A 26268-nucleotide genomic window follows, 5' to 3' on the forward strand; every position below is an offset into this window, starting at 1 on the left:
ACTTTAGTACATCTATTTACTAATTGTGTATTTGTGTTATTTTTGCATATTTACATTAGTTTATATGAATTTTCCAAACTTCCAGTTTTGCTTGCATATAGCCGGACATGTGCTAATTATAAACTTTAGGTTAGGTGATGTTTTAGGTCAAAATAACACTCCCAATGTGTTTATTGACTTCAAATTAAGTTACACGTCAAATTTCAGGTCAAAATGACCTGAAATACCCTTGGAAACGGGGTTCCCCTGCCAAAATGTCCTCACGGTGACACGGGCCGACATGTCGGACCTTGGTCGACAAAGCTCCTGATATAATCAAGATGCGAGCAAGCGGGTCCAGATGAACTTAAAAAAAAAAAACCAGAAACCGGACGTTGCCACCTGGCGAAGGCGGGATTTGATCCTAAGATTTGTATTTCTGCATTGTGGAAGCTCGCTCTTCCATAGGCTGTTCTCACTTTTTTCTACAATGGCGTTCTCGTCTTGGTTTTCTCGTTTCAGTTCCCCTTCAAAGAGCATATACAGGATCATCCAGAGCTCATCCCTCAACTATTTTCGCACTCAGAGGACGTTCATCACTGAAACTTTGTGTTCCGAGGGGACAAAACCAGCGCCATCATGGTCAAGCTCTATTGTTCCTCTCGCTATCGCCTTGTCTGCTGGATCTATTGTCTTTGATATTTCGAGAAATAATCCTTCGATGTGCGATGCCTCCTTGGTCGATGATTACCGGTGCGTATCTAAATCTCTCAAATTGTTCTGTTACTTATTTGAGACACTTTTGTTCATCTAGATTTTCCATGTGATTAGATAATCATTTTTTCCCTCTTGAATTGTCGTTCCTCCTTTGACTTCAATCAGTAACGGATTGTTCTATTAGTTTTCATTTGATTGATCGTCTTAAATTTAAAGAACTAAATTCCTCAGACAAGCCGCTGATTGGTGTTTGGGTTTTCAAATTTCAGTGGTGGCACCGTTGGGGGCAAAGGTAGCACAGACCTTGTTGTTAACGGTCCTCGCAGGAATGACTCGACAGAGCTTATTGACGAATTGAAGGCCATTTGTGGAGTAATTTAACTTGAACCTTGCATTTCTATTTTATCAATCGTATTTAGCAGTTGTCTTACCTGCCGTGTGATTGTCTGTAGATTCCTCCTTCAAAAGTTTTTTTCTAGTTACATTGGTAAACTTTGTAAGATTTTGTGTCAGAGGCTGACATTTTCTTCACATATTTAGGGAAATATGACGCTAGATTATGATGAGAGATACTTTCATGGGAAGCCACAAAACAGTTTCCACAAAGCTGTAAATATTCCTGACATTGTTGTTTTGCCAAGGTCTGGTTGTTTTTCGCAGGTTTCAAGCTTTTCAAATTATTACTTCACGTGTGTTTCAATTTTCTCGTTGGAGATATACTTTTGGGTGATTCTATTAGTGTGTGCAAACAATTAAATGATTCAGCTTATTTAAAACAAAAACGAATTTGTTTTGCTGCGTGCGTTACCTCTCTTCCCTTCCTCCTCTTGCTCTATAATGCAATAGTTTTCTTTCTTTCTTTTGATTCTTTAAAAAGATTGTGTGAATGGTATTCTTTGGACGGTTGATCATCAATCTAAATATCGATGCCTCCTAGGAAGGTAAACGGAAAAAACTAATCGGCAATCATGTAGTATATCCCAGAGCTTAAGATTGAGGTAATCAAGTAATTGGTGCTTGAAAATGTATTTATTGAATATTTATATCATAGTTCAAAGTTTTGTTTTGGTAGGTCTTCTGGGTCCTAGTGACATGACTAAAATACCAAAGTTTCAGCACATTTTGCTGAAAAGTGTTTTTTTGTTTTTTGTGTTTTGGTAGGAGCTTTATATTAACTAATTTCATTGTGCACACAGCTCTAGTAGGTTCCATTTGCTATTGTTAGCCTAAAAACTCAAATTGTTAAAGTAAGGTTAAACATATACATTAACACCCCCTTACACATGCTGGCCAAGATCACATGATCATAGTGATTATGGTGTTTGAGGACTCCCTTGAGTACCAAGGTGATTTGGCGGATATCTGAAACTGAAATGCCTGGTTCAAAGCCTTTGAATACTCTAATTAATCCAAATATAAACTCATGCCTAATGAAGGAGATGCTCTTGAAGATCCACATAACTACCGAAGGTTGGTTGGAAAGCTAAACTATTTGGTTGTAACTTGATCTGACATAGCTTTTCTAGTTAGTGTTGTGAATCAGTTCCTGTCTAGTCCTGAAACCATTCATTGGGATGCGTCATGCATATATTGAGGTATCTTAAGAGAGCTCCTAGTCGTGGGCTCCTTTACCCAGATAATGGTCATAGGAGAGTTGAGGGATTTTCTGCTGCAGATTGGGCTTGTTCACTGATAAAAAGGAGGTCGACTACAAGCTACTGTACTTTTGTTGGAGGAAAACTTGTGTTTTGGAAGATTAATAAGCAGCCAATGGCTGCTTGTTCTAGTGCAGAATCAGAGTACCGTGTCTTAGCACTTGTCACCTATGAGTTGATGTAGATTAAGCAATTTTGGGGGAATTTGGTATTTACCACGAATCACTTGTGTCTCTTTGGTGTCATAATCAAGCTGCCATTCATATAGCATCAACTCCTGTTTTACATGAATGAACAACATATTGAAGTAGATTGTCACTTTGTTCGTGAGAAACTACAGCAAGGACTGATCTTCACTCATCATGTCCAAACCAGAGAAAAATAGGCCGACTTATTAACCAAATCTTTCGAGGCTGAAAAAGTGAATTATATTTGTAACAAGCTGAGAATGTTTGATGTTTGTTCTCTAGCATGAGGGGGAGTTTTAGAGAGTAAATACCATATTATGAAAAAGTAATAAGGGTTAAGTATTAAGGGTAATAAGGGTAATAAGGGAAATTAGAGTAAAGATCCGAACGACAGTTTGGAGTCCACAATCATGGGTTTTATATCTTTTCTTTTTTGAAATTGTGATCTTCCTATGATAAAGAGAGAAAGCTCTCGAGGATTCTCACATCAAGAGTAAGAACTCTCAAATCTTTTCTCTTGTTCTTCTCTTCCTTCTCATTCTCGACTCCTTCTCCTTTTTCTGTTCGATTCACGTGATGCAACTGGGGCATTTTGTTCATCTTTTGTACCCCTAGTCCAGTCCAAGTTTGTCTTGTTAAATGCAGAATTTTGTTTGGAGTTAGTCCTATTTTTATTTTGTTATTTAGAGCAGTCCTTATTAAGTAAGATTCCTAGGCTATTTAGGAGTCATATTTAAAGTAGGATTCCTTTAGTTGTTGTCCAACTTTTACTAGGAGTCTAGACCTATTCATATTGTTGTGTTTAGTGGAGTAGGAGTCCTAAATAAAGTAGAAGTCCGTTGTTTTGGTTTTCAAAGTTGAGAGTAAGTATGAGTCATTCAATGTAGGTTAGAGTTAAAGAGTTATACATGTAACCAAGACAGTTTTTGCTGAAATAAAATTTGATTGAAGGATAAGGTATCGAGTAGAGTGTGGGCTTCCAAGGGAGGAACCCTGCGTCAGCCTGGTTTGTGGTTTTTGTTCATGCAGTTATTCTTCTTCAAGGTGTCAAGCCTCCCTCACCTTTCCTAGTCTCTTGTCCCCCATCGCACCTACTCCAAAACCCCTTCCCCCTCCCTATGGCATCCTCTTTTCCTTCCCCCAGCCCCTACCCCATCACACATTTCAATTCTCCTTTTCTTTCTCTCTTGCGGCACTTCATCTTCTTCTCCATAACCCTACCCCCATCTTCCTATCCCTTCTACCAATTCCCTTCCCTTTCTAGGACCACAACCCCTTTCTTTCCCTTACACTCAATCTACACCTAGCCCTGGCCACCCTTTAGAAACCCTAACTTCCATAATTCTAAACCCTAGAAATTGAATATGAATTTGAAAATAACTAGATTCAGATTTATTTTTCTTCAGCCCTAAGCCTACAAATCCTAGCTGCAACTTTCAGGGACAAGGTGTGGTTTGGTTGCATTCCACCAGTGCCTTTAATTTCTGCTAATGTAACACTTGTAGTAGATGGGGACAAGAATGAGAAAATACCTGGTAAACCAGACATGACCACAGGCCCCGGAATCTATGATCTGGGGATGGGAAGTTGTGTAGACAAGCAGTCACATTACCTGACTGAACTGTGAAATCTGAAATTGATTGTACTGAGCAAGTTCTCCTCTGTCATTTATGTCATCATCCCCTCAGAAGGTTTAGACTGTGGTGGAGAATCGGTATTAGTCACGGAATTGGCATACTAATGCTGCTTAGGTCTCCCATGTAACTTGTAACAGAATTTCTGAATATGGCCTGGCTTACCTATTTCCCTAATAATGACATACATGGGTAGCTCCCTTACCATCAGAAATTGGTAAACTGTCCAATGGGTTGCTGCTGGTTGATGGTTCTAACATCTTCCTGTTCTGGGCCACCACGCTACCACCTTCACGGCCAAAATTACCCCCACATCCTCCACTATTCTCATGGCTGGTGTTCTTACTTCTTATTCCCATTCTGTGATAAAAGGGCTGAAGTGTCTATGGTGTTTGAGGTCTTGAGAGATCTCGGTCGGGATCTTGATATTTTGAAATACTGAGTCAAGATCTCTTGTGAAACCTTGAGAACTCCAATTTGGCCAAGATCTTGGTTCGATTAGGACAATCTTGGCTAGCGTTAACCCTTTTTATACCCCCTTTTGTCTAGTTGAGATGAGATATCTCATCTCATCTTGGCTCCTTTCAACCCCTGCTTGCTATTCTTTTGGGACTGGGTTTTTTTGTTGGAAAACTGCTGGATGTTCCCCTACACGGCTACACTGCATCAACACTTAGCTTATCTACAACAAGTAGTCATTAAGTGATTTTGAAGCGGTGATGTAACCAGTCCCAGCCCCTCAATGAACCAGAAAAAGTGGACCCAAGGTTCAGCCCAGTGGCGCACCAAAGGGCTGCCCAAACCTCAGTAGGGTATTTTGATCTTCTCCCTTCCTCCTTTGAGCACAAAAAGGTCCAGTAGTTTTCCTGATATTTTTATTAGTCCATATCTATTTTTTGTTTTTCAATTGAATTTTTGGTTAGAGTCCTGGTCAGAGTTGGAGTCCCAGTTGGAATCAAATTTTATATTAAGATTCCTTCTGGATAATTGTTTATTAATTTCATAAGTTGTTTTGATCTTCAAGATTCCTTTTTAGTTTGTTATTTAAGTTATTGAGTTGTAAAAGGAATCCTAATCCAAAGTGGATCCCCTATTTGTCCAATTAAGTTTTATAGGTTGAGTCCAAGTCTGTTTCGCTTAAGTGTAAGGCTATTTAATGCCCCCACCTCCTTGTAAACAAATCAGTTGAAGATTAATAAATTTTCAGAGACTTGGAGTCGTGGGAAGCTAGCCCACGAATTGGGTTGAGGGATTAAAGAAAGTTCTCTGCATTTTCATCATTGTTCTTCATCTCCTTCATGCATGCGTCGGCCTTCTCAACTCAATCTCGGTCAAGAGTCCTTCCTAACAAGTAAGCACAACCCTAGCCCCCTTCGCAGCCCAATTCCCCTCCCCTTTCCTCCTCCTTTTCCACTTCTTTAACTTGCGGCAGCCAAGAACACAAGTGCAGAATTTCTGGAAACAAAAGAAAAGAAAAGAAAGAAAAGAAAAGAAAGAAAAGAAAGAAAAGAAAGAAAAGAAATGAGAGAAAAGGAAAGCAAGAATTTCAAGAAATATCAAGAAAGGCAAGAAAAGAAGTTCAAGAATGAAGAATCATCCAAGAACCTTAAACAGCCCCTATTCTTATTCCATTCCTCCCTAAACCTTCCCAAGACCCAACCACAAGCTTCCCAACCTCTCTCCCCTTTGCCACAAGACTCTAGCCCTTCCCTAGGTCTGAATTTAGTCCTTTGTTAGCTTCTCAAATTAACTCATCCTTGTTAAAACTCTAATATCTCACAATCCCATTCCTCACAATCCTCTAAATACTACTGTGGGTTATAATAATTGAAGCAGGCTTTCCAATGATTAGTTATTTGATTGTTGGTTCACAAGGAGAGGATCTTGGAGTAAACCCTAAACCCTAGAATCATCAAGCCATTATTCAATGAAGGTGAGTTCATTCTTCAGTAAAGGTGAGTTTTCTTCCCCAATATCATTTTTTTCTTTCAAATAATATGTTCTACATTAGGTGTTTGAGTGTGGATTAAATGTATGTTGAATATCTTCGCTGAGCTACATTTTCATGGTACAAAATACATTTTTCGGTTATTAATTTGTTTTTAAAATTTTTAAAATTAAAAAATATATTGAGGAAGAGATTAAAATTAGAAAAATGATGAGAAATACTTATGTTTTGAAAATGATTGTAATATACGTTAAGACTCCATAATGACTTAGTCATTGATTTCAATTCACTCTTGTACTCTTGTGGTGTAACTTATATGATACACCGACATTGTAATGTCATAAGGTGGAATTGTGAACGATTGAACGTGTTTGATGTATCATTTCACTTTAAACGTATGTTTTCATTTATATTAAATAATGGTGGTGTATTTTATCTTTTTTGAGTTTGCATGCTCCTTCCTTCAGCATTTCAGTTTCAAAGTTAGGGTCGAGTTGGAACTCATATATGTAGTTGTTTCTTCATAGATCAAAGGCCACCACTGTGTTTAAAAGGCCTAAAATAGACTATACCAAATTTCAACCCAACTTGAGTCCTAAAACCCACCGAGCCAGACGAGTTCACCCAAATTAAGCAAGATATTCTTTATAGATCTCGGATTTTTGGCTGGCCAACGTTTGGGTCAAGACTGAGATCTCAAGTCATGGTTGGTGTATGCTTAGAATTTTCTCGTGCAACATGGAAAACACAAGCAAAAGTATTGACGAGGGATGCAATATTTTCTCCTCCCAAGATTTGAGATCGAACTGAGTAATATTCCGGTCCTAGCCCACAAAGAAAATCCATCATCGCCAATTGCTCTCTTTGCTGTTGCATCTTTTTTACATCAGATGTAAGGGGCAGCAAGACGCCCAAATCTTCATATGTACGCGTAAATCAGAAAATTACTAAGTAATGGATTGCTCTCTCTCTCAGCTGTAAAATTGTTGAGACAGCTCGTAGCTTTGGGCTTAGTTATTATGCCTAGATTATAAAACTTCTAAATAATCCCAGAACTTTTTTACTGTATCAATTTGAGTCACCAAATCAGCTACATGATTCTCCATAGAATTTAGCATCTATCCTAGAATATGGCATCAAGAGTAATCCATGTAGAATCACTCTTAGATGAATCTGTTATGTGGGCCTGCTGATCCCTTCCAATGAATGTAAGTTTTACAGTCTTACTCTACTACTGATGATTACTAACTCCAAGTTTCTTGTCAGTAATTCTTGTGGAAGAGGAGGATGCAACCTCCGTCACAACAGAATTCTTTTCCTCATCACCCATTATATGTTAGAAAAGAAATAATACTTCAAGATGTGGTCAGAAACGTTTCCAGAAAAATTCAAGATGTGGTCACTGATCAGAAACATTAGAAATGAGCGTTAAGTTTTACAGTCTTTACTACTGATTATTACTAACTCCATTGAATTTCTTGTTAGTAATTCTCATAGAAGAGGAGGATGCAACCTCCATTACAACAGAATTCTTTTCCTCATCACCCATTAATTAGAAAAGAAATAATACTTCAAGATGTGGTCAGAAACGTTACCAGAAAAATCAGAAGTAGATCTGAAAAATTCCGGTCACTGAATATACCTGAAACTACTGATAAGTCAAACAACCACCATAGTCGATCTCCTCCTCAGATCCGTAACATCATCTGTCAATCGGCATCATCGAAGAAACCATGAACAGTCTGCTTTAATTGTTGAGAGCAGATCTACATTATCATGCACATACCTATACTTATAAATCACAGACAAGGATCCGGGGGTGAAAAATCACCCCTTTTGCTTAAGTCGTGCCTTCTAGGAGGTAAATGGAGACCTTGGCTACATTAGAAAAAGAAAGGGAATCAAAAGGAGGCTGAAAAGCAAAGAACTGATTTAGAGATTAACCAATATCAAGATGGATCTGAAACCATGTCAATCAAATAGCAAGAATTACAGACAAAAAGAGGAAGAGAGGAGGAGGAGAAGAATAAGAGAAGCAGCCAGAAGAGAGGCTGAATTATATTGCTTTTAAGTAGAATACAAGGCAGCTTTGTGTAAGGCTAAATTACTGGGAAAAAAAGAGCCAGAAAGGAACCGAGGAGATCCCTTGGAATCTCGAGGATCTCGGGGAGACCCATTTGGATCTTGAGGATCTTGAATGGTTGCCAGCAGGCCCAGCACAAGCTATCTCAAGAATACTCTTCTAACACCTTGAATGTCAAGACACTCTTTACTTTCTCACTTTCAATCAATTCATTATCCCTTAGCCTGAAAATTTCTAGCTTCCATTTTTTGAGTAATCAAAGATGTAGAGAATTGATAATTTAGGTATCAGTCTCAAAGGCTTTCTTTCATGTAATAGAGTAGATTTTAAGTAAAATCTTGCTTCATATAGTGATTTTACCTAATATTTTTTTTCCCATGTTTATGTGAGTTCTTCATGGAAACAATAGTAGCTGATGAAATAATCTTGCATATTTTATTTTTGTTGATGAATATTTCTCTTTGCCTTTGGGAAAAGATTTTTCTTGAGAGTAACACTAATTCATTATTTGAGCATATAGGTCTGAAGATGAAGTCTCTAAGGTTGTTAGATCTTGTAACAAACATAAGGTGAGATCTTTTTGTTTTTCTATGGAAGCTGCAGATTCTTCTTATGTGTTTTATCATTTTGAATTTTGCAAGTATTCACTTTTCTTTGAAATTTCTGATTTTCCTTTTTGAGTGCACTATTGAAAGTGGGTCGCCTACCCCCTGGCAGCTCCCTCTCATTTTTGTTAGTGTTCTATTCCAAAGGGAGAATTTCAATAAATGTTAGTAAATTAAGACAGTGACATTCTTCATGTATATAAAATGGTGTGCAATGTTTCTTGTTTAAGAATCCAATATAAGCAAGTTATACATGATGCAAAGTTATGTCTCAAGCCAGATTATAATCTGCTAGTCCCAGGTTCAAAAAAGTCGGGTTCACTAAAAGTTTTGTATGGAGAATGCATTTTTTGCCCCATGAGTTTTGGTAAACAGAAGAGAATGAATGGGAAAAGCACCCCAATTCTGACAATTTATGCATACAATTAATCTAATGTTCAGGACTTGCAAGGAGAATTTTGGAAAACAACACCTCTGGAAAAATTGAATCATGTGCATTGATTTGCATGAGAAGCATAAATCAACATCCATGTTAAGGCCGTTTATCACGGAGAACCACTTATTGGTTCCAATACTTCTATCAAAAGCTTGTCTCTGATGAAGCTCCCAAGCAGTTGCTTTTTCAAATTATGGACAACAACTCAGCTTTATCCAACTAATTGGGATTGGCCACATGGATCCTTGCCTCCAATCAGCTCTGTTTGAGGTAACACTTGATACAAGGCCTAAGCATGCATGTCTCTCTTGACCACTTCTGCTAAGGTCAATTTAGGTCTGCCTTTGATTCTTTGAGTTCCTTCAATGGAAATCACACCTCTACTGAGGCACCCAAAGGCCTCAGTTGAACATGACCATGCTGCCTCAAATGACTTTTTAATAATTTATCATATCTGCTCCCTAACTAGCTCTAATACGATAAATCCTTACTTTATTCTTCCTTGTTTTGCTACTCATCCATCTCAATATCCTTTTTTCCTTTGTGCTAAGTTTGTCCATATGGTGCTTCTTTAAACCATGTATCCTGTCAAAATTCATTTGCGTCACCACTTCCACCCTAATCGATATACATTTTATTTTTAATATTGTTTGTTGAAGTATACGTAAATTTGGAAGTTTTACTGTTCACGTGAACAGTAAAAACAGCTTTTACTGTTCATGTGAACAGTAAAAACAGCTTTTACTGTTCACGTTACTATTCACGTGAACAGTATTATGCTATTGTTTTTATTATATTTTCTAATTCTAATGTGGGAGTCTTGCTACATAAGTTTTGGGAGTTTTTAGAAAGCATAGTTTCTATTTTGGTGGTAGTTTCTATTTTCAGAACTTTCTATTTTAGGAGTTAGGAAATTACTAAAGCTGTAATATTTTGTTTCCTTTTTTTTTCTAAAGGACAATTACTTGTCTCTCAAGTTGTATTAGATTCATTAGAAGCTATAAATAAAAGTGCTCTGTGATTCTAGACTCTTTAGCTAAGAATCACAGGTCTTTTCTACTGGTTCTTCATCTCTCTTCTCTTCTTCTTCTCTCTTTTCTTTGTTCAAGTTCAACTGCTATTTTGATTGTTTAAAGCTTGTTTTCTAACATGGTATCAGAGCTTTTTTGAATCAAAATAGCGTTGTTCTCAATATTCTCTTATGAAATTCTTTTTTTTTTCTGTTTCCTTGGTGTGCAGCCACCTAATGCTGTATATTATGAACTGTTAGATCAGATATTCATGTGAACTGATCTTCTCTACCTATTACCTTACTCTTACACGTTCCAGAACTTGGATACCTTTGTTACCTCTCTTTTTTTTCTCCTATTCTGTCTTAAGGTTGCAGAATTTTTTTTGTGCTCATTCTACTTCAAGTTTTGGAAAACTGATTTGAGTGATATCTACCTCAGTTTAATGTCTTCACTTACACGTGACTCAATCATGAGTACGGCTGAATCAAAAGGATCTCAAGGAGATCATGTAAACGTTCAAATTACATCTATCAAGCTCAAAGGTAGTTCTAATTACTTGTTGTGGTCACAAGCGGTTTGGGTGTACATACTTGCAAAAGGTAAGCTTAAGTTCATTGAGGATGAACCTCCTGCTGAGACTAAGAAATACTATTTTAGTTGGATCCAAGATGATGCAATCATCACAATTTGGATGTGGAATAGTATGGCACCTGATATATTGCAGCGAATGTTATGTTCCATAAGACTGCAAAGGGAATATGGGATGATTTGCAAGAGACTTATTCCCAAGCTAAAAATATGACTCGGATTTTTAGTATTTATGAAAAGCTATTTCAATTTCAGCAAGCTGACAAGTCTCTGCAGGAATATTACAACTCCTTTAAAGGCATGATGGAGGAGTTGAATGTCTTTCAACCTCTCACCACTGATATAGAGAAGCTGAAGGCCCAACGGAATGAATTTTTTGTGTCTAAGTTTCTTGCAGGATTGAACCCTGAACTGAAATCTGTCAAAGGACATCTTCTTGTTGGTGAGCATGTCCCTAATCTTAGTGAAGCATATTCTAGACTTCAACGTATTGCCTTGCCTAAAGGGAGTTCTAAAGGAGAAAATTCAGCCTTCACTACCTCTTATGGAAGGGGACGTGGTCGTGGTTCAGGGGGAGTTAGTAGGTCTTTTAGAGGTCGTGGTGTTCAATTGTCTGATAAGACATCTCGACTTTGTACTCATTGCGGTAAAACAGGGCACTTAGTGGAAACTTGTTGGGCCAAACATGGAAAACCACAGTGGGCCAAGCACCTTGCCAATCATGTCGTTTCTGATGGTGGTACTGATACTGTAGCAAACAACGATAGTGGTTCTGGATCTTCTTCGGGGGACTTGTCTAAGACTCCTAAGAGATGATGTAAGCCAAATCCTTCGCCGATTGCAAAATATTGAAACTGGCGCTTCCACATCCACTAGTACTTCTGCTGCCACACTTTCTCATGCAGGTAACACAACACTTCTCACTTCTACTCCCACCCCTTGGATCATCGATTCAGGGGCCTTTTCCCATATGACTGGTAAGTCATCACTTTTTAGCTCTTTTTCTAAATCTACCACTAAAAATTATGTTGTCATAGCTAATGGGACTTCCACACCTATTCTAGGCTCTGGAAGTGTTTCTCCTACACCTTCTCTTACTTTATCATCCGTACTTCATGTTGCTAACTTTCCTTTTAACTTATTATCTGTTAGTCAATTAACTAAAGCACTAAACTGCTCTGTGACTTTTACTCCCACTTATTGTGTTTTCCAGGACCTTCACACGAGGAAGACGATTGGTGGAGGGTGTGAAAGAAACGGACTCTACTATCTGGACTATGCTACCCCTATTGCGGCTCTTTCTAATGATGTGTAGATGCTCTCCAGTGGCACTGTCGTTTAGGCCATCTGTCTTTACCTAGATTAAAAATTTTATTTCCTTCTTTTAAATCAGTGTCTAGATTAAATTGTGAAGCGTGTGAGTTAGGGAAGCATCATCGTGCCACCTATCCTCCACGCTCTATCTCTCGTAGTGAGTCCTTATTTTCTCTTGTTCATTCCGATATTTGGGGCCCTTGTAGAATTAGTAATAGGCATGGTTTTCGATATTTTGTTACTTTTGTGGACGATTTCTCCCGTCTTACATGGTTGTATCTTTTAAAGGATCGGACAGAGTTCTTAACTACATTTAAAAGTTTTATTTATGAAATTCGGACTCAATTTTCTCTTCCTATTAAAATTTTTCGGTCTGATAACGCTTTAGAATATGTGCAACATGATATATCTAACTTGTGTGATTCTCTTGGAATGATTCATTAAACCAGTTGTTCATTCACTCCCCAACAAAATGGAGTGGCTGAACGCAAAAATCGTCACCTCTTGGAGGTTGCACGCGCTATTTTGATTCAAATGAATGTTCCAAAGAGTTACTGGTGTGATGCGATTTTGACTGCTGGTCATTTAATTAACCGCATGCCTATGCCTTTGCTTTCTGAAAAATCTCATTTTTCAATTGTTGTTCCTAATAGAGAACCGTTTTCAGTTCCACCCAAAATTTTTGGTTGTGTGTGTTTTGTTCGCATACCACATCCTTTGGATAAACTTACCCCCCGTTCTATTAAGTGTATTTTTCTTGGGTACTCACGAACTCAAAAAGGTTTTCGCTGTTATGATCTAGTTATTCGCAAACATTTTACAAGTGCGGATGTGACCTTTTTTGAAGACACTCCTTATTATCTTAGTCAATCTGTGTCTGTTGAAAACTGTGTTTTGGATGATACTCCTCCTATTCCCTTTTTAGTTCCTTCCACTAGCAATGTTCCTCTACAGGTTTATCAGCGAAGACATAAGTTGCTAGAACATATTGTGGATAGTAGAGTTCCTCCTAACAATATTAGCGGCTCTCCTTTAGTGGAGCCTGAAGTTGGCCCTACGGATGTTCCTTCTTCATCCTCTCCACCGGCGGATTCTTCTAGTGGAGATCCCACTCCGCCTTTAGATGACTTACCAATTGCTTTAAGGAAAGGTACTCGTACTTGCACTTTACACTCTAACATTGTTTATCCTTTTTCCAATTTTGTTTCTACCTCTCATCTCCCTCCTAGCTTTCGTTGCCTTGCTTTGTCTATGTCTGCCATTCATATTCCAACCCATCATACCGAAGCTCTTAAAATTCCTGGCTGGAAAGCCACTATGGATGTGGAAATGGATGCTTTACATTCTCGTCATACATGGTCTTTAGTCAACTTACCTCTTGGGAAAGATGTGGTTCGCTGTCGGTGGGTGTATACTATTAAGTACCATTCTGATGGTACGGTTGAAAGGCTTAGGGCCCGCTTGGTGGCTAAGGGCTTTACACAAACATATTGTGTAGATTATTTTGAGACTTTTTCTCTTGTGGCAAGACTTAATTCTGTCCGTGTCTTGATATCTTTGGCTGTGAATTATGATTGGACTCTTTTTCAGCTTGACATAAAAAATGCACTCTTATATGGTGATCTTCATGAAGAAGTTTGCATGTAGCAACCTCCAGGGTATGTTGCTCAGGGGGAGGACAATGTTCGTGTTTGCAGGCTTCATAAAGCGATTTATGGACTCAAACAATCTCCATGGGCTTGGTTTGAGAAATTTAGCAAGACTGTGGAGTCTTTTGGTTTTGTACAGTGTTATTTTGATCACTCTATGTTTGTTAGACGGCAGGGTGATTGTGTTGTCATTATGGCAGTTTATGTTGATGATATTGTTCTTTCAGGCAATGATGTTGATGCAATCCATACAGTTAAGGCACACTTACAAAAATCTTTCCAAACCAAAGATTTAGGTGATCTACAATATTTCTTGGGGATTGAAGTGATTCGCAGTAAACAAGGAGTAAGTTTGTCACAAAGAAAGTATGTGTTAGATCTTTTGACTGAGACTGACATGCTTGCTTCTAAACCTAGCGACATTCCCATGGATCCTCAGTTGAAGTTAGGACGTGATGATGGTGACTTGTTAGATGATGTCCATCATTACAGGAGTCTTATTGGGAAACTTATTTATCTTATTGTTACTCGTCCTGATATTTCTTATTCTGTTGGTGTGTTGAGTCAGTTTATGCAGTCTCCTAGGAAGGCTCATTGGGACGCAGCGATGAGAGTGCTTCGGTACCTCAAGAGTGCGCCCGTAAAAGGGCTCATTTATCGACCAAATCGGAGTATGGACTTGGTTGCCTTTTCTGATGCAGATTGGGCTGGATCCGTCATTGATCGCCGGTCAACCACAGGTTATTGTACTTTTCTTGGTGGAAATCTTGTGACTTGGAAGAGTAAGAAACAGTCCACCATTGCTCGATCTAGTGCTGAAGCTGAGTATAGGGCTATGGCCCACACCGCTGCTGAATTGATGTGGCTTCGTTCATTGTTAGAGGAAATAGGATTTCCAGTGTCTACCCCTATGAAAATGTTTTGTGATAATCAGGCAGCCACTTACATTGCTTGTAATCCAGTGTTCTATGAGAGAATGAAGCATATAGAGGTAGATTGTCACTTTGTGCGTGATGCAGTGAAGAAGAAGCTTATAACAACTCCTTTTGTGAGCTCTACTAACCAAATAGCTGATTTGTTCACCAAAGCTCTGTTCAGACCAAGTTTTCAGTCTATCTGTTGCAAGCTGGGCATGGGAGATTTGTATGCTCCAGCTTGAGGGGGAGTGTTGAAGTATACGTAAATTTGGAAGTTTTACTGTTCACGTTACTGTTCACGTGAACAGTATTATGCTATTGTTTTTATTATATTTTCTAATTCTAATGTGGGAGTCTTGCTACATAAGTTTTGGAAGTTTTTAGAAAGCATAGTTTCTATTTTGGTGGTAGTTTCTATTCTCAGAACTTTCTATTTTAGGAGTTAGGAAGTTACTAAAGCTGTAATATTTTGTTTCTTTTTTTTTTCTAGAGGACAATTACTTGTCTCTCAAGTTGTATTAGATTCATTAAAAGCTATAAATAAAAGTGCTCTGTGATCTAGACTCTTTAGCTAAGAATCACAGGTCTTTTCTACTGGTTCTTCATCTCTCTTTTCTTTGTTCAAGTTCAACTGCTATTTTGATTGTTTAAAGCTTGTTTTCTAACATTGTTCAATATTCTTCAGCATACTCCTTATTTTGGTATCTTAATTTCTCTATGATTCCAGCTGCACTATCAGAATTACCTCATATTCAACTAAAAAGCATTGAAAATAAAAGCTACTGAATTCCTTCACAACCCTTAAAAGATTGGTTTGTCATTTGATTGTTCACCTACTGCCAACATGGCACTTCTAGGATAGATGACTCTCCTATCCAACTCTGTCTGAACCAACCAACCCAGGTTCTTTTGCTAAAAAGGCTTACGTCCTACAATTTCAGCCTGGAACTGCACAAAAGAAGACAGCGAAAAAGGAAAAATTGCTTGACATGGAAATTTGATGCTTCATCTAAAATTGCCTGACATGAAAATTTGTTGCTTCTTCTTCCCCTAACATTAAATGGTTAGCTTAAAGTTGCAAGAACTAATAATCACTGACCAACCATAATTTATGATTAGATTATCTCACTGGTTCCTTGATTTTGGTAGTGTGTACGTGGTCCAGTTCGCTTCAAGAAGTGATGTCTAAACTGTTCATTATTTTGTCATTAGCAGGTTCCTATTGTACCATATGGTGGAGCTACATCACTTGAAGGTCACACTCTGTCTCCACATGGAGGTGTTTGCATTGACATGTCATTGATGAAGGTATGGATTAAAAGTTTCTTATTACCTTTTATGACAATTAGTTTTTAGTCTTGCATTTTCTTTTTGATTAGCAGGAGTTTTGTACCATGTGATTGAGTGATTCATGTGCTATAGCAGTTTGTTTCATTTATGTGGGGTGGGGTTGGGGGTGGAGGGAATAAGGCAATAAGATGTCCCAACTACATTATTGAACTAAGTCTTTATATCATGATGTGTCCCTCCTGTCCGTTCTTTGATGACCTTCAAATTGTTCTCCAATCTCCATGTGCTGAATTCTCCAAGGTCCTTTCTGTGTAACATAGTAAATAATTCATGGAAAAAAAAGTTTCTACCCAAATATTACGAGAGAATGAACAAGATCCTTGTTGTGAACCAAATTCTAGGGTTTAGCAATTGGGTTATTACCCTATGACTCATGCTTACTCCAGGATCCTCTTTCTTGAGAACTAGCAGTCTTCTGGGGCTGTAATTGACCTGTAGCATTGGGTTTTGCAGTAATCGTTGTTATCCAAGGGGTAGTTTAGGGTTGGTATAGGTTTTGGCCAGGCTAGGGGATGTCCGGATTTATGTTTTAGGGTTTAGAAATTGCTGTAATCTATGATTTCAGATCTGAACTTTAGGGTTTTAATGGATTCTAGGGTTCGATTAGGTTAAGAATCGGACTATTACTTGTAATTTGTAATGTCAGATTAGTTTCTATAGGTTTAAGGATCATATTTAAGTTTTCTATTTGGAGTAGGACTCTTGTGGATGTCGACAAGGGTTAGGATTTGGAGGGGGGAAGTAGAATGGGTTAAGAAGATGATAATCCTAAATGGTTTTGGAGTGTGGTTGAAAGTTTAGGTTTAGAGGTTGAAGATGAATTACAGAATTTTAATGAAGAAGGTGAAGTGCAGGAATTTAGAAGTACTGGGGTTTAGGTTCTTTGAGGGAATTAGGAGTACGACTTGGTAAGGGTTAAGGTGCGATCCTACTAGGAAGGGAAAAGGGAGGTAATGGTGTGGGGATTTGGGAATTAAGAGGGGAGGGGTGCTGCTGCTACAGTAGGGAAGAGGGGAGGGGCTGGGGCACTTGCTGGAGGTAGGGGTGACAAGGAAGGGGGCTGGGGTTGTTTTTCACTTGGAGATGGGAAGGAATTGCTGGAATTGAAGGACTGCTTCTGGAGCTTTAAGACACTGCTGGAATCTTACTCAAGGCTGCCGCAGATCTCCCAAGGAAGCCCATGACTTCTATTCCTCCAAACTCAATCAACTTTATTCTTCAATTTCAACTTGTTATTTACAGAGAATGGAGGCTTTATTTATTGCCCCTAAAGGGAAACACACTATGAATCAACTTAGGAACCCAATTTGGATTCAAACTTGCAATCTAATACTAAGTATGATTTCTTACTCAAACAAGGATTCTAACATATCTCACTCTAGAATGATCCAATTTGGAATCCAAAAGTAGATATGGAATCCTATCAAGAGATAGACTGAAACTAGAGGATTCCCAAAAACAACCTAGGAATCATACCCTAAGGACTCTTCAATAACTGACAAAATAATGACTGAAATGAAGAAACAAAAGTAGATCCACCCTAACCTTGGACTCCACTAACTTTACCAAACTGGCAAAAAAAAATGCCTTTGGTAGGGTTGTTGGGGGGGCTGTAGGGTTTGGGGAAGTAACCTTAGGTGCTATGCTGCCCCTTTACATCATCTGTGCTGATGGGGACCATTATGGAGGTCTTCGTTACCCATTGCCTCTCCATGTATGAGGCTTGGATGCCTAAGTGATGATTATGTTGGAGACCCGATCAGATAATAACGTTGTCCTTCAATGGTCTTTTATTGTGTATAAGGGTATTTCACTCACAAGCTTATTGTAAGTTTGTAACCAATATGAAATTTATTTTGCATTTGTTCTTTTTTAAAATCTTACCTATGTTGGGAGTTCACCTGTAATTCCAAGAAATTTTTTTCTTTTTGAGATGAATAAATAAATTCATTAACAAAGAGGAGAATCATGCCAAATGTACTCCAGTTCCTCTCGCACCCAGAGGCAAAGCAAGTCTAGGAGAGGATCTTCACTGCCACTTTCGAAGGTTCTTTGCATTGCCCCCATATAGAATCCCCCACTCAGCTGCGTTATCACAAATAAATTAAGTTAATACTTTTACAAAAAATCCTACTTATATAGTTATATACTTATATGTAAAATGTAATAATAATAGTAGTAATCATGCATCTAACCTAGATCATAATTTTGTTGGTTATGTATAGCAGCATTTGACCCAAAGGCCCCTAGTGCATCCCTAAGCATTTTGATCTACAATCATTTGTATTGATGGTTAGCTAAATTCTTTCACAAATAAAAAGCAAGTACTAAGTTCTAACTTTTAAATTTTAAGTTCTAACCTCCATATGGAAATTTGATTGGACCACTGGGTTTGGCTCCAACTTCGAGATAACCTACATAACAACATTGAGCAAGTCTGACCTCAACCCCAAAATTTTCATTATACTGACATAGTTGTCAAAGCGGCAAGGTGACTAAAGCGACTGGGGCTCCGACTAGGCAATTAGGCAATAAAGCGGTGCCTAGGCGACCAAAGTGGTTGGGTCAAAATTTTTCAATATAACTACTTTTAAACTACTTTTCAATACAACTACTTTTCTATATTAAGCTAAACAAATATTCAATAGTCACATTCATCCAAAAAAAAAAGCATTCAAGAATTATAATCATGAAAAATTATTCAAAAAAAGAACATAAACATAAGTTCATCTCATCAAACCATGGTTGTCAAAGCGTTCAGCTAGGCATTTACTAATTCATTGATTTTTGATGTTGAGTATGGATTATGCTTCACATTTTGTTGCCGATGGGCACGGGGGTCCTTTGCAGATTGGACGTCAATTAAGCGGTTCAAAACAAAGCAGTTGAAAAACCGCTTTGCCGCTTAGGCGGATGCTTTGACAACTATGTATACTGATATTTGAGATTGAGATAATAGGCTGCACAATTCACAAACTCACAGTTAGAGACTTAATATCTACTATAAGCTATAAATTAATAACCCACACTAATTACTTACCCGCCTTATGCATCAGATGCATTAGATGAGCGGTCCATCTAGCTTGCACAATATTCAGGTAAATGGTGCAACCTCTGGGGTTAGCTCTTTGGATTGCTATCTTCATTCGCTCAAGGGCTGTATAAATATGGGGCATAGTGGGCCCCCTCAGGGAGGAATCAACCGTATGCAAGACCTTGATTATGGGATCTAAAGTCTCCAGCACAATTGTCACATTCCTCTAAAACTCATCAGACGAGATTGTTGTCTGTGCGGTGCGCCCACAAACACATTAAGTTTGTAGTAAATACTACATACTATATATTCATAGTATAAATGTATAAGAAGTTAAGAACTTGTTAAATCAAATAGTAGAGAGAAAAAAAATACTTACTTTGATCCAACCCGTGATAACCACTCCTCTGATGCAAATATGGAGCTTAGGCCCGCCTTTCGCTCCTGAATACTACTGAGGGCGACGGAATTCGTGGCGAATCTCGAGGGACCGGGTCACACTAGCTCACCCTCGCATGCTCACCTCATCATATCCAGAGCAGGGGTATGATCATAGATGAAATTAGTTATCTGCTTGGCCCTCTCCACTGTGCTTTGGATAATATTGATCTTACCGATGTCCTTTAACATGAGGTCGATACAGTGAGCTGTGTAGGGTGTCCAATATAGATTATATTCAGGTGTATTCATCAGTACCTCACTTGCCTTCTTGAAGTTGGAGCCATTGTCGGTGACAATCTGCACCACATTATTCTTCCCAACCTCATCAATAACATCCTGTAGGAGTCCAAGTATATACCTGTCGTCTTTTGTTTGCCCAGTAGCATCTACAGATTTAAAAAATATGGTCCTCCTATCACAATACACCATAAAATTGATGATAGATTTTCTTGTCGGATCAGTCCATCCATCACACATAATGGTGCATCCATATGACCCCCACATCGGTCTCAAACCATTGATGCACTGCTGCAGCTCCTCCTTCTCCTCAGTCAGTAAGGTGGTCATCACCTCTTTAGGGGTGGGACCAGCATATCCAGGACCTGCCTTTGCATTAGTGTCAATCATATTCTTATGATAAGGACCCTGTGCTGTGTTTGCTGGAACCGAACTGTGGTATATCCACTTCGACACTGCCTTCTTCACTTTCTTAGCCATCCCATTCTATGCACCTGTAATTTTGGGCTGCTTGGTCCCTTTCTTTCTGAAAATATCAGGATCCTGCTCTAGGATAGGATCCCTCCTCTTTGGATAGTCACGTGGTCCTTGTAGATTTGCTGTAGAAGTGACCCTCTAACTTTGTGATTGGCTGAACATACCACGTATACCACCCCTGTCCATAGATCCAGATGCTTTAGCCCTTGATCCAGATGCTCCAACCCCTGATCTAGATGATCCGGCCCCTATAGACCTAGAGGGACCAACTCCTGTAAATCTAGCTCTGGCCCTCTCTTGCTCCTGGTACTGCATCTCCTGCCTGTCAGCCATCGCCCATCTAATGTCCCTCTTTTCCTGCTCTGATATCTTCGGGATCAACATCCCGATCAGAATCTGAATAAACTCTATAAGATGATGGTGCCCCCACTGCCTCGTCCAATGCAACATTCACCCTCCTCTTCTCTTGTTTCTTCTTCCCCTTTTCTTTCTCCAGCTCTCTAACTGCCTTCACTATATCAGCATTCACCTCAGTGCATGTAGCCACATTCTTTGAATTGCTAGTGATGTGAGCCTTAAACCTGCTTATTCCACTTGAGTTCATCTCTTTACCACAGAAGTTGCATTTTGTTGTACTCTTGTTGCCATCAATAGCAACACAATACTGTCATGCAAGATCAACCCTCCCCCTCACTGCAGCTCCTTGTGGCTGTCCTTGTCCCCGGCCCTACTGTACTCCCTGTGAACCTACTCCTCTCCCGCTGCTAGACATGATAACTGTTGCATTGAAAAATGATTGCATAAACATTTTTACAATACCAAAATAATATTTTATACAGAATGGATATTTAAATTTTTTCGACAAAAGAAAAAGTTGCCATATCAAAACCGACAATGAAATCACACGAGCAACACTTGAAAATAATTATATAGCTATTCATAATTTTCTCTAATTTTCAAAATCATTTTCCTTATTTGTTCTTAATTTTTTTTAATCTTTTTTTCACAATTATTTGTATTTTATCTTAATATTTTAATAAATTTCAAAAAATCAAAAAATTATTTATTGGGTCGAAAAATATTCCAACTCTGTGAGTCTGTAGATCGGCCCATGAAGATCCACATATATTTTTTCAATCATGATACAACACATCATGCAAAAAGTAAGCATTTGTAATGTAGATAAATACAATTTTTGATGCCCGAAAATAAATAATAAATTACCTAGCGAAAAAAATTCTGACTCCGTGAGTTTGTAGATCGGCTTACTGTATTCAACATATATTAATTTCATACCCATCCAACAACATTATTGCATGCATTTTGAAAAAAAAAAAAACAGTTTAGAAAACAATAGTTACCTCTTAGATGAAAAACTCCACAAAACACCTAGATTTATGTGAAATCTCGCTTGATCGTTGCGAATATTGCTATACCTGTCAATAATGAAGCAAAATCTAAGATTTTATGTTGAAGATCGAATGAAAATATGGAAAAAATGCCAAGAAGTAGGAGAGAGAAGCTCTGGGGGAGGTTTGGATAGGAAAGAGAAAATCCAAATAAATCAGGTGGATAATTAGCTGAAATTCGGCGAACTCACCCTTATATTGCTAAAGAATTTCGGCAATTTTTTTGTGAGAAATCGCCGCTAGTTTGGCGATAAATCGCCAATTCGGCGATAAATAGTGAGATATCGCCGTGATGTCTCACAAGTTCGACTTTCAACGGCCATTTTGGTTCACCATCCATTGAAACGGCCGAAATTCGGCAAAATTTCGCGGAATTTCTTGGAAAAGTTGTACCTTAATCACAACCATAACGGACCCAAAGGGTAGTAGACCCATCTAAGCCGACTCAATCTCTCGATGGGTCGATGATATGAAAAGCCTTCGTTGCAACAATGTGTGGGACATGCAGCAAGGACCAATGTAGCACAACAAACGCTAGGGTTGGTAGCATCACAAGATTGAGATGAAGAAAGATAGAAAGGGGATAGGGATAAAAAAAGAGAAATGGAAGGAGGAGGTAAAACCGGATCAGAGTTCAAACCTAAATTAGAGAGATCAACAGTGATGGCTCTTATGGGAATCCCCTGATGCAAGAGAGGCCATTAAGGGATAGAATCCTTGATGATCTGAAGTGAAACCTTGGAACAAAAAGGGGAGAGGAAGAGGAAGAGGGGGGGGGGGGGAGAGGAATCAGAAGAACAAAAGAAAGGGAAGAGGGCAAGAGAAGGAGAAACAGAGGGAGGAGATGAATATGGAATTGAGATCGAACCTGACTTGGAGAGATCAGCAATGATGGCTTCCCAACGCTAGAGAGGCCATCGAGAACTAGAACCCTCGACGATGAAGCTGAACATAGAAACAGAAAGGGAAGAGGGAGAGAGAGGAGAGGAGTCCACGTCTAGGTAAAAAACTGAGTTGGAGGGATCAGCAGTGATGGCCCTTATGGCTTACTGCTGGCACTGTACGAATACAAGAACCCTTGATGACCTAAACCAAAAACTTGAAATGACCTCATTTTTTTTAAGATAGGTAGAGAGGAGAGAGAAAGGAGGAGATGAGAAGCAGAGAGAAGAGATGAAAACAAGGGGCGGAGAAACAGAGAGAAGCTGAGAATGAGAGGCAGAGAGAGAGAGAGAGAGAGAGAGAGAGAGAGAGAGAGAGAGAGAGAGAGAGAGAGAGAGAGAGAGAGAGTGAGTGGCGCCTAGGTGGATGACCGCCAACAGCTCTCCGCTTCTAGAATCGCTGACCACTCTAGGATTTCTAAGGCAAGGTTGGTGCCAGAAACCCTAAGAGACGAAAGCCACGACGCTTAGCTACTGGCATCCCAGCATTGCCAAAGATTCAAAAGTTATGAACTGCAAAACTTTCAAAGGTTTACACCAGAACAGAGAGAAGTTGAGAACGAGAGGCAGAGAAATAGAAAGAGAGAGAGGAGAGAAAGATAAGGAGGATGAAGAAGTGGTGTAGAGGAGAAGAGGAGAATCAGAGAGATCACCTTCGAGATGTCGGCTATTCCCCATAATTCCAAGAATGTTAGCAATGAAACATATAGGTAAGTGATTCCTGCAAGCAACTCACCAATTTCACTCTCAACAGATTCTCTTCTTATCTGCTAATCATTGTTCCTTTGGTTGAATTCTCGATACCTAATCTCCAACTTGGTATGAGTAGATTTTAGATTTGATTCAGCAAAAAAAAACCTGTGTTTTTCTTCACTTCTCTCAGAACTTTGGTATTGTAATATGGGTACAAAGTAGAATTGTCCATAGGGATTTATTTGTGTTTCCTTATGGTGTATTTCTAATGTGCATCACTCATCCATGATTACACAGTTGGGTTGTGTCACAGTGACTTTAAGCTGAATTCCCCAAATCATTCAATCTAGTATTGGAGCAATTTTTGGGATTTTTTTTCATCAATGCTTGAGAGTTGAGGCACCAGTCACCAATTGTTGCTGCTGCTTCTTCCTCTCTTTTTCTTCTTTCGCTGCTTCCCGCCACCCAATCCGTTTCCCATTCCAGCAGCGACCACAAGGCTTTTTTGCCTCCATCGTCAACTCTGGGATCAAGAGATTGAGCAATAGTGGAGAGTTGAGGAAGAAGATCAAGAGAGCAGAAGTTGTAGAGAAGATAGTCAAGCAGGACAAGCAGCATGGAACCAGGACCAACATGGACCAGGCTAGCTCAAGCTAGCACTCAAATGGTCTTTTAGAATGCCAAATCATTGTTCACATGAACAGGGTCACAGTCCATTATTTGACATAACGGGAATATTCCATAGATGATTTGTGAGGCCCAAGATTAGATTAGATGAAGATTTTATTATTGGGAGATTTAGGACCTTAGATTAGTTTCTGTTTTCATTATTTATGCATGTGGCTGAAGTATAAAGCCTAGTACTTTCTGATTTTAATTAGTTTCTATTTCCATAAGATTCTATTATCAATAGTACTAGAATATTAGTTTCTATTTCTTGTAAAGTTTTAGCCTAGCTATAAATAGGCTCTTACATTGCAATAAAAACAAGGACTTTTGGAGTAGAGAAAAATGAAGTAAAGCTTGAGCTTTGTGCATTTGCAGCTCCCCCCCTTCTCTCCTATTCTCTTCTCTTCTTCTTCTTCTCCTACTCCTCCTCCTCCTCCTCCTCCTTACGTGTGTTCTTCTCTCTCTTCCCCTTCTTTAAGACTGATACTTTTGAGATTTCCTCTTCTTCCCCCCATCTTCTTTATCCTTCTTTGTTCTCTATTCTGTCCCTCGTTAGATAGAAGAGAAGCTATTTAGAAGAAGGCACAATCCACACCTATTTGATTTGTTAGTACTCTTTGAATTAAAAGGGACCTCTTTAGGGAGGTACAATGTAAATAAGAACTTAAAAAAAAAAACTTATCAGAATAGAAATGTGACTGACAGGTGCATAAAATTTTAACACATCCGTGCCAGTTCCTACCATAATTACCATTAGGCTCCGCCAGACCCCCTACCACCTCTGCTAGGTCCTAGTGCCCCTGCTAAATCTTTGTCAGCCCCTCACTACCATTGCCTCCATGAGACCTTCAGTTCCCTTTTCTCTCCAACGTGCGACTGAGCAGGCCTTTTTCAATTGCCTTTCCTATGGTGGTGAACACTTTTCTTCCATCAGGGCCTTTTTCTTCTTGACCATACCGTACAATTTTCTCTGTTGAAGATTCTGTCGTTATTTTTACGTATCTCAGTCTCCTCTTAATTTTTTTTTTGGATCAGTAGCAGCCATGTCTGAGATTTCTGTGGGTTTTTTAAGAACAGCAGATGTTACTTCATCTTGATTGCATGAACGTGACAACATTCCTTTGTTTCATACTAACTCTATTGAACTCAATGGGCATAGTGGTTTTGCCTTATCCATGTATTTTAGCACCTTCCTCTAGAACCAAGAGGAATCATGGATTGGCTTGACTAACCAAATAAAGTCCTGCTTCAGACACCTGCTATACGTCTAACAGGCTTAAATGCTATCTTTCCTAGAAGCAATTCACTATAATGCCTTAGTATACCTTCCATGTTCATGTTTTTTATGTGTCAAATCCCTAGACCTCCCTCCCCTTCTCTGGTCTATACACTGCATCCCAAGACAGCAGATGCATCTTCCTCTCTAGAGAAGGACCAGTCTGTGGGAAGTTTTAGAAGATGGATTCCAACTTTTTAATCACATTTCCAAGCAGCCTAAAAAATTTTGACCAGTAGATATTGTCACACCCCATCCGCCGGTATCGGTCTCGCCCGACAACCTGTGGGTGCGATCCACAGTCACAAGATCCATGGTTTACCCATCAATGATAATACATATACACAATAATAATCAAGAGCAAGAAGAATCCAAATAATTAAATAAAAAGGAATTACATGAGTCCAATACTCAAGGAAAGAATCTAGGAAAATGAATAAATTAAACATGTCCAAAAGTGGAGTTTCAGCAGAAGCAAAAATAATAAAAGTTTAATTATTTCTCTATTCTCTTTCATAAATAGCGGTCTTCTCTTCTAGCTTCTCGATGAAAAGAGTCATCCAACCCTCCATCATCTTATCGAAGTGATGAGCCACATGGACCCTCCTGCCATCAATAGGTACCATAAGCACATTCCACGCACCTGTAGGTGGCTTCGTGCTGTACATCGTTACTTTCCACTGGCGTCTCCAGAGCTTCTTCACGGGAGTCCTCCCAGTCATAGGGAACTTCTCCCGGTCCAGTATTGCCATTTGTTTAGTTTAACAATAATTCACAAAAGGAATGAGTTTTAGCGAACTCAGTAAAGAAACATATCTCATATGCTTGCCAACCTTATATCGAGGTAAGTAACACATATAAAAGATGATATGCATAAGTAAGGATGTATCTAGTAACTAACTATGCAAGTCTCTAATATGACGGACATGCTTTAAGATATAACACCAGCCCTCCTCTGGGTAGGTTTAGTCACTCTGATCCCTCACAAACAAGTTACCTCTGTTGGGTCCCGGGC

General features: G+C 38.9%; 1 protein-coding gene across 2 annotated transcripts in view; it reads left to right on the forward strand.

Annotated features, from left to right (window-relative positions):
• Positions 1-375: 375 nt before the first annotated feature.
• The window catches only part of LOC149024460 (D-lactate dehydrogenase [cytochrome], mitochondrial-like), a 103692-nt gene continuing 77799 nt past the window's right edge, over positions 376-26268 (forward strand). Inside the window, exons 1-5 of one of the 2 annotated variants that reach the window (XM_089144690.1) lie at positions 376-732; positions 966-1068; positions 1237-1337; positions 8725-8773; positions 15939-16034. In XM_089144690.1, coding sequence (XP_089000816.1) covers positions 470-732; positions 966-1068; positions 1237-1337; positions 8725-8773; positions 15939-16034 — 612 coding nt within the window. In that variant the 5' untranslated portion in view covers positions 376-469. The remainder of the gene's footprint in view (positions 733-965; positions 1069-1236; positions 1338-8724; positions 8774-15938; positions 16035-26268) is intronic. The other variant, XM_089144691.1, reaches the window with a different exon arrangement.

The sequence above is a fragment of the Hakea prostrata genome, chromosome 2, assembly GCF_041222555.1.
Source record: "Hakea prostrata isolate BN-2017 chromosome 2, UWA_Hpros_2, whole genome shotgun sequence".
Taxonomy (NCBI): Eukaryota; Viridiplantae; Streptophyta; class Magnoliopsida; order Proteales; family Proteaceae; genus Hakea; species Hakea prostrata.